The 15028-nt window shown below is 41.0% G+C and overlaps 1 protein-coding gene across 5 annotated transcripts in view; it reads left to right on the forward strand.

Annotated features, from left to right (window-relative positions):
- KCNAB1 (potassium voltage-gated channel subfamily A regulatory beta subunit 1) overlaps positions 1–15028 on the forward strand; it is a 357780-nt gene that overhangs the window by 173773 nt on the left and 168979 nt on the right. For 2 of the 5 annotated variants that reach the window (XM_066589823.1, XM_066589818.1), the window contains exon 1: positions 862–1079. The exons of the other annotated variants lie outside the window; for them this stretch is intronic. In XM_066589823.1, coding sequence (XP_066445920.1) covers positions 862–1079 — 218 coding nt within the window. Of the gene's footprint in view, positions 1–861; positions 1080–15028 lie in introns of those variants that run through there. 5 annotated transcript variants of the gene reach the window in all.

A 15028-nucleotide genomic window follows, 5' to 3' on the forward strand; every position in this document is an offset into this window, starting at 1 on the left:
CCCTACCCTTATGTGGTGTGCAATGTCACCTCCTATACTTAGGATGCGGAGATGTTCACCCTCTCAGTGCTGACATGATGAACAACTCCAGCTTCTTAAGCATGCCATAAATAAGGAAAGGCTGTAATTGTATGGGCTGCAGGTAACTTTTAGATAAACTAAAGAATACATTAGTGCAAATTTATGTGCACTTACTGAGTTGAGCTTGAAGCTTGCACAATATTAATAGTCCACTCCAATTAGTGTGCTGCAAATGCTTGCAACCTCCACATTTCCCTTATGATGTGCTGCTAAGAAATACAGCATGCTCCTCAGTTCTTAAAGAGCCATTCCCACCATCTGCCTCTCACTACAGTAGCTGCATGCTGGAGCAGAGCAGAGCCTGGGCTAGCATCAGACTCAGCAGCACATGAAAGCCTGTCACATCTCACATCATCAGCTCCTCAACTAGATGGAGATCTCCTATCCCCAGGGAGCCTGATGTGATTAAACGTTCATCCAGGTCTGGGATATTGCCTGTTCATCAGCTGATGGTCTACAGGGAGCAGGAGGCTTTACATATTGAGATGCACCTGTATTGATCTATTTCTAAGACTGCACCAGGGCAGAAGAGTGGACAGAGGGAGATTATGAGGGCTCACGACTCTTTTAATTGAATTTCCTAGACCTGGAGGATTTAATGGAATGAAATACCTAATGATCTCTCTGCCTGGTGACTTCTCAGAAGCTTACTGGTGGCATCCCAAGGACACAGGACACCCTCCCCTGAACTCTAATCCTTGCACTTGCACTCATTGATCCAGTTGAAGAGATCTATGAGCCTGTGAACTTCCTACTGTTTGATCGAGTCCAGCAGAAGCCATGCAAGTCTCCATAGCCTGCACAGAGCACAATCTCAAGGGTCGGAATGGGGACGATAGGCATAGCAAACAGAACTCCAGTGGCCCAAACGTTGTCAATGCAGCTAGGGCAAGGTTCCGCACCGTGGCCATCATCGCCAGGAGTCTGGGAACTTTTACTCCTCAGCACCATATCTCACTGAAGGAATCCACAGCAAAGCAAACTGGCATGAAATATAGGTAAGGCATACCTCTGAAGACTTGTGTAGATTCGATACATAGATGATATGGGCACCTGTGACAACTTTTTACTCATTTATGGCTATATGTAAAGTCTGGCAACTCCAAACTTTTGAAAGTTCTACTGTGGCATTAGCAGCGTGTGTGGTTGTATTAGAAGGTATTCAAGATATTCTATTTAATTTACAGGATACAAATTCTTGTGTTTAGTTATTATTACCTTTTTATATAGTGCTAACATATTTTGTAGCAGCAATGTACAGACAATGCACTCCTTATCCCTAGTTAAGCCAATAATTTAAGTTATCTCTCTTAACCCCTAAAACTCCAGTGTTTCAGTACTAAAGAACCCGACACTTTTCAGTGATTTTATACATGTCATGGATTTATTGCCTTATTTTTGTCCTGGCCTGCCAACATTATTATTGCTGCATTTTTTTGACATATAGGGCTACTTTTTACTATGTTTTTCATTTACAGTTTTTCACCTTTTTTGTTTGTTTGTTCTATTAGCGGTTATGTGTATAAAATGTTTAAAAAATATATATTTTTTACATTGATAGCTCTTTATTTTGAAAATTTTTATATGTGCATTAAAATAAAGTAAAGAAATGGGTTTGTCATTTTGTTTTGGACATTTCATATATAGTTAGTAAAGTCTCAGATTACAGGGCGGAAATGATGACAGTGTAGGTTAGCGTGGGCTATGGGTCATTTTCTTTTTTTACATATATATTTTTTTATTCTGTAGTTTTTTAACTTTTTTGTAACTTTTTTTAACATTTATGTCTCCCATGATGTCATATATAAGCTCTGGGGAAGATTCACACTGTATTTTTTTAAATTTATTTCACGCTTTTCCACTGAACCTGGAGCATCCATAGGAGCCACAATTATAGGGAAAAACATCCCCGCAGTGTCACATTAGTCACTGTGAGAGCTGGCTTGGGGTATGCTAAGACCCTGCAGCTCTGACATGCTCGGGGTTGCCGGCGTTCACATGATGGCCAAGTCCCACACAAAAAACAGCACGGCTGCTTCCTGCATGCTCTACATAGTTCTCATCGAGTGCTGTGCTAAGGAGAAAGCAGAAGCACTTATAAACCGTTTCTGTCCTCTCTTCTGGGTCTGAAACAGCCAATCTCCCGACCTGCTTCTGCTGGATTGCAGGAACTTTAATCCCACACCGTATTTTTTACAATGGCATAAAATTAAAGCCCAGGACCAAACTCCATTTAGTTGTGGCACTTGGTCCACAACAGGTTAAAGACCGAATCTATGTACAGTATAATGATTAATCTAAGGTCACTTTATTGGGACAATATTTTGTTCAGTATTTTGCAATATTTGTAACCTAAAACTACTGTAGAATTGGGTGTAAAAACTGCAAATCTTTCCATTATAGTTTTTCTCACTGTAGTTTCCACTCCTGGTATTGGCTTAGAAATATTATTGCAAAATACTGATCAAAATACTGCCATGTGAAAGTCCCCTAAGTACGTTTTTACAGCTACAGTATCATGTGTACAGCATAGTGCCAACATATTCTGCAGCGCTGTATACACAATGTATTCACTCAAAGTGGATTCTGTCCCTCTGGGACTCACAAGCTACTTTCCTTATCTCAACAATACACACAGTCTTGGGTCATTTTCATAGTAAGCCAATTAATCTAAGGATGTTTTCACAGTGCAGTAGGAAAGAGGATTATTTAGAGGAAGTCCATGAAAAATGGGATTGGCATACCAACTTCTTGCAGATGTTGCACTGGTCACATTCTGACACATAGGCAGAATGCTGCCAGGCTGAGTCAATCATACTTATACATTGATGCAGCACTACAAACTTTTTTCGTTCAAGACATTTCTTCTGACTCTACTTATATAGATAGAAACCAATTATGACATTTTGCTAATGGAAGACACATCTCTGTGGGTTGTTCTTAGCAACCACATAAGTACAAGCTCTCAGTAAATGTGTGACTGGCAATTGCAAAAGTGAAGATACTGAAGTTGAGGGGGTAACAAATCATCATATACACTGGCAGCACAGGGTATTCTACTACAAGGTGTTGGGATGATTTAAGGAATGAGATGTTAGGGTAATGTGGAGCGCATTTGCTGTGACTGTGATTGATAATAATTGAATGTAGCTAAAGGAAGCTACAGTGTTACTCATAAATCAGAGTTTAGACTCTATGGTTACTGGAAGGTAATTCCCATAAATAAGCTCTGTTCTTTAGGTAGCTACCGTACTAGTCACACAGATCAGTGGAGCTAAAAGTCATTAAAGGGGGTGATCTGATGTGGGGGTTTAAAGAAAAAATGTAATATGCTGTACATACTGCATTGCCTGCATCATATTATCACGCTTACTCAGTCACTTGTACATAAGACTGTTAAAACGAGTATTACTTGAAGTGGCCGTAGACATAACCATTTTATTAAACAGAATCCAAAAATGATTTTGCTAATCATAAATGATGCATCCAGATTAGCAGACTGGTGTCTCATGGGTTGAAAGTTTAATTGCAGTGATGACTTTGAACATTCTTAGTCTTCTACAACAAATTCATGAACAGCGTAGTTAATTTGCCTCTGCATAAATTATCTTTCACGACTGATTACTGAATATATGTGAGCACTACAGAATTTACAGCTAACAATCAATAGAAATAAGAAATCCTGTTCGATACATATTCCTAGTGGTTAAGACGATTTTAGTTGACCCCCTCCGACTGTTTGGTGTATCATACAAAGAGCTGTAATAGTTGCAGCCATACTCTGCCTTCACACGGGCTAACCCGTAGCGAATATGCAGTGGCCAAATCCTTACCTAAATGGTGTAGATTCACTTGTGGAAATGCTGTGTATTTTAACCCTTGAGCAATCTTCACATATGGAGGAAATGCTGAAAAATGTCTATTGCAGGCAGAGGCGTAACTTGAAGCTTCTGGGCCCCAATGCAAAACCTGTAACAGGGCCCCAAAATATAATGCTTTATTCATAGTACTGGGCTCTCTGTAGGGAGAAAAGTGGCCTTATGAGCCCCTTAAGGCTCCTGGGACTGGGCGAAACCACATCCCCTATGGTTATGCTCCTGGTTGCAGGAATCACTGCGGAAATTCTTTAAACCTTGGTGAGAGGATTTTGAAAGTCTCCTTCATGTGGTCTGAAAAGTTTCCACAACAAACCAGCAGCCTGTCCATTTTTGCTGCAGATCTCAACCCTTGAAATACAAGGGTTAAAGTCCGCAGTATGTCCACAAGTAAATGGGAAGATGGAACAATGCCTCTACAGTACTAGCTATTAAAAGGCTGTAGAGGTATTGTTCCATCTTCCCATTCACATATTTCCCAAATAGCATGCATGGCCTTATAAGCCTCCTCACAGGGTGCTCTCCTCAGGGCTCCTTGATATGAAAGTTTGCGCAAATATGCTCGCCGCAGCGTATTTGCACATGAATGATGCTTCAAAGAGCCACGTAATCAGCCTGTTGCACAAGTGTCAGCACACATTATTGTAATATTTTCGCACGTAAGGCCAGTTCACATGCCCGTGTGACACTCCCTACTAATGCAATTGATTGACTATTAAAGCCTAATGAGGTCCAGCTGTCTTTCTTTGCAAATACGCACTCAATATGCACGCAAATGCGCAATATGCAGCACAAGTCTGTGAAAAAAAGAACATATCTGGAACTAAATAATAATAATCTTTATTTATATAGCGTCAACATATTCTGCAGCGCTTACAAAACAGGGAGAACAGACGCAAAAAACAAAGATACAAAAACCACAGTTACATGTATTAATCAGTTGATGGAGACAGTAGGTGTGAAAGTCCTGCTCTAACGAGCTTACATACTACAAATAATGTGGTGATACAGAAGGTAAAGGGGTGGAGATGTGCATGGTGTGGAGAGTGAGGGATGCTATACACATAGACAATAGTCAGACTTAACAATAGGTGACTGAGTTGGTGTGATTGCAGGGGGCGGTTGGTTGTGGCTAGCAGGGATTTCAATCAGTAGGACAGGGAGCATGTTATCAGGTGGAGTAAAGAGGGGTTTGGTTTGGGGGGATATGGTATGCCTCCCTGAAGAGGTGTGTTTTTAGAGCACACCTGAAGTTGTGTGAGTCAGGGATTGCCCCGATAGTTTTGAGTAGTGCGTTCCAAAGGACTGGTGCTGCTCTGGAGAAGTCTTGGAGGCGGAAATGCGAGGTTCAAATTAAAGGGGCCTTTTCGTGTACAGAAGGGGTGTGTCGCGCATGTGTGAACCATCTCTGCGCGTACATTCGTGTGAAGTGCCCTTACATTTTGTTGCCTGCTGGCCACTGCTGTGTTGTGACTGGTGCTTATCTTATAGGGTCCAATGATACCCAGGCTGTTTTTTCAAAAAGCAAAGAGACTTTATTGGAAACATACTCCCTTGTGCAATCCAAACAAAGACATTTCTTCGTTATCTAAAAACAAACTGCTTGGTTACATTGTGCTACAGTATTACACAGGTGCAGTAACTCTTTAACCCTACAATTGCTGTCTCATCTCCTGCTCTAAAATAGGCATACTTCCGCCCTCCTTTTTACAACACCCACCATTTTACTTGCATTAACTTATTCTTATCCAAATCCCAGCTACCACACTTACAAGCAAAGCACCTGAGTGTGAGAGCGGCTGCAGTGTGACTGACAGCTCTGCTCACAGGTCCAGCTCTCCCACAGTCCTGTGTTGGGAGATCAATGCACCGTGCTGTAAATCATCACTGCCACAAATACAATGATATACACAGCTTGTATCATATTATACAGTGATGGCAGCTCTGTGCAGCTTATTACACACACACAGACACGGAGTAATATATTTTAATTAAAAGTTCATAATATACAAACCTGGTGTAATAAGGCAATATGAGAAAGCAGGTGCAGCGAAATTTAATTTTGCGCTGCTGTCTCTCCCTGGTACCATCAATAGACAGTCAACACTTATGACACCTGGATTGTGTCAGTGGAGAGAAGTGTGTTATGTTGTTTTATTAGACATGGTATGTCCTTGCTCCTCTCAGTTTAATGGCACCTTGTAGAGTAGCTACCGCTAATTGGATTCCCCCTGCCTATTCGCCCTGTGTATCTGCGTGAAGGTGAAAGATGCACCATTTCAAATCTGGAAAGCTCGTAGCAATACCAAGTGTAATTACAAGAGGTTTTTATTGAGGTTTTCTTGCAAATGGGGTCATAGATCTGAATACAATTGGAACCCTTTCTATTTTAAAAGCATGACCGCTTGGAAATACTCTCCATGTTTGCTAGTCCCTCGGGGGATAAAGTATATCTTGTTGTTAATCACATTCCATGCCATGGTGTATAAGTGAAAGTTCACTAAAGGCGAACATTCACTTTAAATTATCAGGATATGTGTTCTCTTCTACCAGAATTTATGTAACAGCTGAAAATTGTCTTTTCGGATAAGCATTGTGTGCTGTTTACATCTCAGACTTGATGGCTGATCATTGTATCTATGGCGCTATTACAATTCAATTGTTCTTGTTGTTCTGCTCAATTATTTAACTGAAAAGCAGTTTAACAGGTGCATTGATTCTGCACTTTTGCTGTGTCTGCTGTTTGCAGATAGTCTACAATATATTGCTGCCAATTACTGGCTGTGATACAGAACTGTAGATAAACTTAGTGAATGAAGAACTAGAAATCCATGTCCAGGAAGCACTCCACATCCTATTCCCATCACATACTGTATATTCCATCACTTGCATACTCTTGTAATCTTGACACCAATTTTTTTTAAATCAAACTGTAATAAAATATCATTTAAGGATATTCCCATTCTGCTATGGCATACTTTATTTCTAGGATATACCAAAACATTATGTTCAGGGAGGTACAACCTCTGCAGCCACACCTATGGGAGACAGGTACCATGGCTGTTACTTGCACAGGAGCATTCCTCTTTTCTCTCTGTGTAGGAAATTACAACAGAAACCCATTTATTTCATGTTTGTGATTAAGTTCTCTGGCCAACATATAATTTACACTAACTTTTGACTTGGTACTAAGTTTCTATTTTAAAGAGCTTTTCAATTAGAAAATCTACACTATCCTATCAAAAGTATTTGGACAGCTGAGCAACAATCGTGATGAGTTTGTTTGTGAAGGACAGCTTGTTTGCAGCACTAATAGAGTGTAGTTCCTGTTGTACAGTGATGACACTTTTGAATCTTTTGAGCAATAACCGTTCTGTCTATATGCAGGGACATTGTGCAGTTTTCGTGCACGAGTCGTTGATCGCTAACTTCTAGTTTGCTAGAAGTGAGTGATCAGCTGTTATCAGTGGAGCAGACTGTTATCACAGCAGGCTGAGCTGATAAGATTCTCTCTGCTTGTGTCCCACTTTCAATTCACAGCGGGGACACTAGCAGTAAGTGCGGAGAACAATACAGCTGTTTGCTTATGCAGAACAGCTGTCTTGTTCGCTGGTCTATAGAGGCGGTGTCCCTCTCTGCCTGCATAGCTCTATAGTAGCTACTTAGCTACCTTTAAAGTATGCAAAGATGATCGCTCAAAAGTGTCCTTCAAACTATTGTTTGAGCGACTTTTGAGCAATCATCTATCAGTGTAAATGGGGCTTTGGTTTCCACTCTATGCATATTCTTTTTGCTGCTAGTTAGTGGAAATATGAGCTCTGTGAACAATCCCTCCCAGCTGTCTTTTCTCCCTTTTGGTTTATATTTTGGGTCGTCTGATTCTTGGTTTAGGTGCAGTACATCCTTCTCTCCTTCACCTTGTGATCACGTAACTCACAGTTGATCTGGTGACCTGATGACTAGTGTGGCTCATACTTATCATCAACATGCATCCCAGAGTGGGGCTATCCATCTATCAATTAAAAGTCTCCCACAGTGTCTGAAGGAATAGGAGTTTTTACATCTGCAATGCATGTTAGTTCAGGATATACTTTTTTAAAACATCATGTTTAGAAGGGTATTGTTGCACTACATGGTGCAGTTTATATTAAATAGACTGCAGCCATCCATGGTGGATGGAATGTAATATTGTATTCTTAGAGTAGGAACATTAGGCTTGGACACAAATGTTTCACTCTTGCCTAGAAATGAGAATTAGTTTATACTTTGAGATGTGAGTATTTATTATATATAAGATTTGGTCCTTATTTGTATGCTATTCTTCATGGTCATTTCACATATAATTTGAAGATTTGGTTTAGTATATACCTATTGTTGATGATTGGGTGCGGTAAAGATATAACTGTGGCACAGGATTTTTGACTTTTGGTCCCTGATGAGCCCTTTGATTTTAAAGGGTGAAATGTGTAGGGTGTAATATCTGCCATCAAAGGTTTTGGGTGCCATTGGTTTTGAATTTTTTATAGTATCCTATATATGGCTTTAAATGATAATGGCGTCGTAGGTTTGGAGCCAGTCCACAAATTTAAATAACTCTATTGTCAAACATATATTGGTTGGATCAGATCTTTTTTTCTTTATATCTGACCCTCATAGCAGTACCTCTGTTTTTTCCCTTATCTACGGTGCAGTAGGGTTAGGTTGCTGTTCAGGGTCATCCTTTTCAGGGCAGTTACCCCGCTTCATCATTCATACGTTAGTAATTGGGACTTATTTGGGTCCAATAGGTCTTTTAATTTTTTAAGATATTTATGAAAAGTTATATTTTATTTATAACACAACACATTTTTTTGTCACTTCAACTAATGTGACAACCAAAAATGATATCATGTGCAAACTCTGTAAGTTCCTTGGATCAAGGCGTGTTAAGTGAAACAAAGCAAAACAAACTATGGCTGAAGTCTTCAAGGCTCTGCATCTTCTGAAGCATTGTTTAGCACATGTGGCATGCTAATAAGATATGATCCATTCTACTGTTAGAATAGTGTACTAATCAGCCATTGTTATGTTTGTCTCAGAAGAGCGAGATGACAACCATCATAACTGACCTTTTAGCATTTACAAGAGTTGTCATAGCAAATAATCCACAGGTTAGGGCTGGATCTTGGTTCCCATCATCTTTTCCTAGGTAGCCAAGCTCAGAGCGGAGAGTGGTGTCTATTGTGACAAACATGATCTTCCCCATTTGACTTACAGCCATATTATCTCTTGTGGTATTATCTCTCATGTGGCTGCTTTCTCTACCACCTGGTCATCCAGAACATCCTCACACATCGTCTCGAAAATCTCCTTTGCAGACAGTGATAGGAAGAGATGCTTCCACCAACGATGAAACAGTGCTACTGTAGAACCCGTCTGTAGCGTATAAGGCATCATTTGCATCATGTACATCAACTTAATCTGCATCCAAATGTTTATTTGTCTATTATGGACTTGTCAAACAGTCTAAAGACTTCACTTCAATTTCCTATGCTTTAAACAGAATCTGTCACCATGGCACCCATCCCTCACAAACTACTCGTACTAGTATAATTCTTGGCAGCTGAAGAGACACAGATTCCAATGATGCTATTACCTCTTAACTCAGTATGATTCCTCTGTAGCAAGCCTGCAAATGGTCCATGCTCTGTATGCTAGTGAGGACTCTAGCAATCTGCTGTACATTTTCTAAGTTTAGAAGTCCTAAAGATACATTACAATGCAGTGAATAGGCTCGCCCATTTACTGTTAAGCAGTGAAAGTGAGTTCAAAGATAATATTTTTTGTATTTTCAACTTTCCAGGCATTATAGTAGCTGGGTGGTGAGGCTTCTATGATAGCAGATTCTCTTTAACCCCTCTTTAATGTATCCTGTCAGCTCCTTTACTCAAAAGTGCAGGAATGGGGGTCTAGGGAGACACTTTTTATATTAAGCGGTTCCCTCATTCCAGCACTGTCCCCCTAAAAAATCAGTGCCCACACAGTGTGACTCTCTTCTGACGGCTTCTTGTGTGTGCTCTCCCATAGAGATAAAGAGAGATCACATGCCCAAAGTCCTCTGAAAAGAGGGCTTTGTGTATGTGATTGTCATGCTGTATTGTCATGGATATACCCATTTGTCATAGTTATCTTTGGGTACTTGTAAGAGGGTCAATTCTATGTGTGGTTCTTGTTCTTTACAGTAGGACCCAACTTAAAGGTGGCTCAGTCAAGAGGTAGACACGCAATGATTAATTTAAGTTAACAGTCCCAAGCAAGGCTGCAGCCAACACAAGTGAAGACAACATGGTGGTGGTTTACCACCCAAGCAGATGTTAGTATGAACAGATCCAGCATGGCTCATTGGCCTGATCCAAATCTACTCTTAAAGAACAGTCCAATTAATGCTTTTGACCCTCATTAGCCCTGTGTGTAACTGCACCTGGCAGGAACTCTGTAGACTCAGGCCAGGTTATACTCCGACTTCAGCTAGAAACTCTCCTACCAGCTTGCTATACTAAATCGAGCATCTGCCAGAACAGCTGGGTCAGACATAACTTGCCCATACTTAGATAAATCTTGTCCACTTTGTTTTCGATCTTGTAAACCAATCCTGCAAAAAAATGGAATGGTTGGGAGGTACCGAAGATATAAAAAGTCTACACCCCCCCCCCCCCCCCCGTTAAAATGCCTTGTTTTTGGCATATTAAAAAATCCGACAAAGAAGAATCATTTCAGATTTATTTTCACCATCAATGTGACCCATTATCTATATAATTCCATTAAAAAACTTACTAAATCTTTTAGGGTGGAAAAATAGAAACAACCAAACTAAAATAATGTGGTTGCATAAGTGTGAACACCCTCTTATATATTGGGATGTGGTTGTGTTCAGAATTACCCAATCACAATTAAACTCATGTTAAATAATAGTCAGTACACGGCCTCCATTATTTACAGGGATTCTGATTTACCCCATATAAAGTTCAACTCTTCCTTTTATTTTCTTAGCTGGTCCTTAATCTCTTAAGGATAGGGTCTATTTTGGGCTTAAGGACACAACGATTTTTGGTGGATTTTCTTCTCCATTTTTCAAAAGTCATAACTTTTTTAATTTTCTGGAGAATGCAGCACAGAGAGCTGGACATTTATAGTAGTGCAGCATAGAGTAGCCATATATAAAATAGCAGTGGCCATTTCACTGGGGCAAAAGAGCAGCCTAGCAGCCACATTCCCGAATTAGAGAACAAAGGGCCCTGACCTCCTTAGTGGTCGAAGAATGGCAGAACGACCAGATCTGCAGGGTAAAGTGCCCCGCAGCGCATGGGAGGTGAGGAAGTCACCCATTGCCGGACAGAAGATCATGCACAATGGACACTGCCTACGAAAGAAGGGAGAGCAAGCAGCAAAATGTGTTCTGAAAGAGCGTATGTGGGCTAGGACCCCCCCCCCCCCAAGACTGATGAGCATAAAAGCCCTGGCCAGGGTGGGATAAATGGACTCACGGGACTGTAACATAGCTATTGGAGTATGGCACCATAGATTAAATGTACAAGGCCTTGCAAGGGTTAGTAAGTTTACGGTTATAGTGTGATGAAAAGGTACATAAAGTGGTTACTGCGATGTAACGGAGTGTAATGTATATTTTATGCCTGACAGATTATATGTAATGGCACAGTAAGGTACATGAGTAAGAGCAGCAGCGATACAGAGTCGAATAGAGCAAAGTTGCATGTTATGTGGAGAATTGAACATGCAGTATTAATATGTGATAACCTTTGGATTTTAGAGACCTCTACAATGTGTAAGCACTTTGTGAGTAAGCGCACACTCCTATGGGGCATTTGAGGTCGGGATGTATAGCCATAATGATGATATATATAGAGAAGTTATGCTGTAGTCTACTAAGGTGATGGAGTATGGGGTTGACACCACTGTGGTGAAAGACCTGGATGACTGAGATGACACCTAACCCTTTGCCTGCGGCCCCTTTACAGCGTATCCTATGGATATGCCATAAGAATGAGTGGAATACCTCTCTCGCCACAGGCCTTATAGCAATGGACTGGTCTGCCTCTATAGTTGGTACACCATTAGTTATACCGGCAGTTCAGTGTCATTGACATATCTTACATTACAATAGAATTGACTTATCGATCAGTTGTTATGACAATGTGTTTTATTGCTAGAAAATATCAAAAAGGTGAATTTAGTATTATTCATTTATTCCCACAATATTTCATTACGATCCATTAGTTACAGTGGAATCATGTAGCGGATGGTAGCGCAGCCTCCTACAACTGTACTTGATAGGATTTGCTATGAATACATATATTCCATGACTCACACTTAGCTACATGCTTCATCCCTAATAGATATGTTTAGGGTGCATGCATTGGACACTGTATCTGTAAGGCTCATCATATTATATAATCATATTTTTAACGGAGAAATCAGTAAAGCGAGCTGACTTGAGAATGTTAGGTGCTATACTGAAACTAATTAAAAATGAATGTGAAAAAGAGATCCATAAGTGCATTCATTGAAAACATGCCCATCTGGTGTAAGGCGCATCTGAATTGTGATGCAAGCCTTTCCCGTGTAAATACAGATGGCAAATCTTTTAGCTTGACTTGATTAGAAAAAAATGTTTCATTGTTATGCATCAGCACCATGTATAGCCGTGTTTCTGGAAGTTTCATGGAAAAGTCTGCAGGCAACAGCACAGTATATAGCAAAATGCACAGCTACATTAATATCATATTATAGGACTGATCAAACACTTCGAAGTAACAGTGGAATACTAGTTACATATAGGCAAAGCTTCACTGCAGCCCACACTTCATACCATTTCAAATTAGGAACTCTAGTCTTTAATTACACGTTCCATTGCTGATTTATTCTTCCATGAAAGGATGGCGCAGAGTGTTATGGCAGCAGAAATGCAGTCCTAAGCTCTCGCTCACGACTTGATGGTTGTGAGTTGAGTCTCCACCTGGTTCAGATAGCCAGCTTAAGGTTGACTCAGCCTTCCGAGGTCGGTAAAATGAGTACCCAGCTTGGTGGGGGGTAATAAATAAAAATTACCTGAAAGTGCTGCGGAATAAGTTGGCGCTATACAAATAACAAGATTTATTTATTGTATACAAGGGGCGATCATTAAAGATTTGCCCTGACCCCCTTCCTGTGGACTGAGAGGAACGAAACTTTGCACAGTTATTAGTCCTTCTCTACATAGGGCTATTTAAGGACACACACTTCGACAGGTTGCTCCAAAAGCCATATTGTAAATTCGGAAATTAGAGTCTTATTATCTGGAAAATGCTTGTCCTTTAAAAATGACTTCATTGTTGGAAAGAGGTGGAAGCCCAATGGTACAAGGTCGAGTGAATAAGGGGGATGCAGTAGAATTTCATATCTGCAGCAGCGTGCTTCCATCTGGGCAACATGTCAGTTGTGAACTGGGTCATTGTCTTGCAGAAGGCGGACATCTTTGGTGAGCATGCCAGGTCTTTTGGTTTTCATAGCCTCCCGCAATTAGTAAACAGTAGTCCCCAGTAATCGTAGTACCCTTTGCTAAGAAATCCAGCATAACTACTCCATGCTGGTCTCAAAAGACTGTGAGCATGACCATGCCTGCTGAGGGTTGGACACATGCCTTCTTTGGAGGCGATGAGTCCAGATACTCCCATTGCATTGACTGGACTTTAGTCTCCAGGTCATAGTGATGGACCCAGCTTTTATCCCGTGTGATCAGTCTGTTGAAAAAGTCCTTCTGGTTTCCATAGCATACGCCAAAAGAGCCTGGGAACATTCAACTTGTTCCTGCTTCTGGAAAACTGTGAGCAGCCAGGGAACCCAGAGAGCGGATTCCGTTGACCCCACACTAATCTTAACATTTTGGGCTAGATCACGAATAGTTACGTTGTGATTTTCCAAAGTGGTGTCCTCCTCTTGCTCGATGGTGTGTTCATCGATAGCGAAGTGGGGTCGCCCTGGAATTGGAGCCGTTTCCACCGAAGTCCTCCCACATTTGAATTGACGATGCCAGTTCCGGACTACATCATATGATAGGAAATCCTCCCTATAAACCTCTTTCATCTCATCAAATGTTTCCCTTCATTGAAAACAAAGAGGAAGTGGCAGCATAAAGGGTGCAACACCTAATTCAAAGGAACATCTTTTATTGTTTCATTGCTTAAAATAGGCAACGTTTCGACCTTATTGGGTCTTTTTCAAGCCACTAGCAACTGAAACCAGACATAGCGTCCATGTTCCGGAGGTGTGCAGTTTCCCTTGGTGTGCGGCCTTTCAAGTAAAGGTACTTGTTGACTGCTCTGTATTCCATGGCGTCTATTATCAGACTTCATACCACTTCAACACCTGTAAAAGAAAGACCGTTATCAGTTTAGAGTCGCAAATTGGCCTGTAACCTATAGAGACTTATATCATTATACATGTGCAGTTTCAGCATTCTGCAATAAAAAGAAGTGGGTCAGGGGAAATCTTTAATGAACGCCCCTCATATATATATATATAATGTGTATTTTTGTTAAAAAATAATTTACTGGTTTTTGGGACCATCCAAGTAAAGACAATTATAAAAACACAATTTCACCTTTATTCCCTTTTGCAACATCTGCTTTTTTTGTGACGGAACAAAGCCATTGATTCCAATGGTTTCATTTTCCCTAGCAGTGATGGCGGTGTCAGCAGGAGCAGCAGTAGTGTCAGCAGGAGCAGCAGCGGTGTCCGGCATCCTCCTCCGTCTCACAGCTGCCTTCTGCTGGTGACGGGGCTTTGAATACCCCACCTCCAGCAAATAAAGCGCTGTGATTGGCTAATCGAGCGCCGGCTGTGATTGGCTGCCAGCGCTCGATCAGCCAATCATAGCGCTCACTTTGCTGGAGGTGGGGTATTCAAAGCCCCGTCACCAGCAGAAGGCATCTGTGAGATGAGGATGACACCGCGCTGCCACTGGACACCATTGGGAGGCATCGGGACACCACGGACCAGGTAAGTAAAAGCCCCCCCCCCAAAAAAAAATAAGACAC

Source organism: Eleutherodactylus coqui, chromosome 1 (assembly GCF_035609145.1).
Source record: "Eleutherodactylus coqui strain aEleCoq1 chromosome 1, aEleCoq1.hap1, whole genome shotgun sequence".
NCBI classification, from domain to species: Eukaryota; Metazoa; Chordata; class Amphibia; order Anura; family Eleutherodactylidae; genus Eleutherodactylus; species Eleutherodactylus coqui.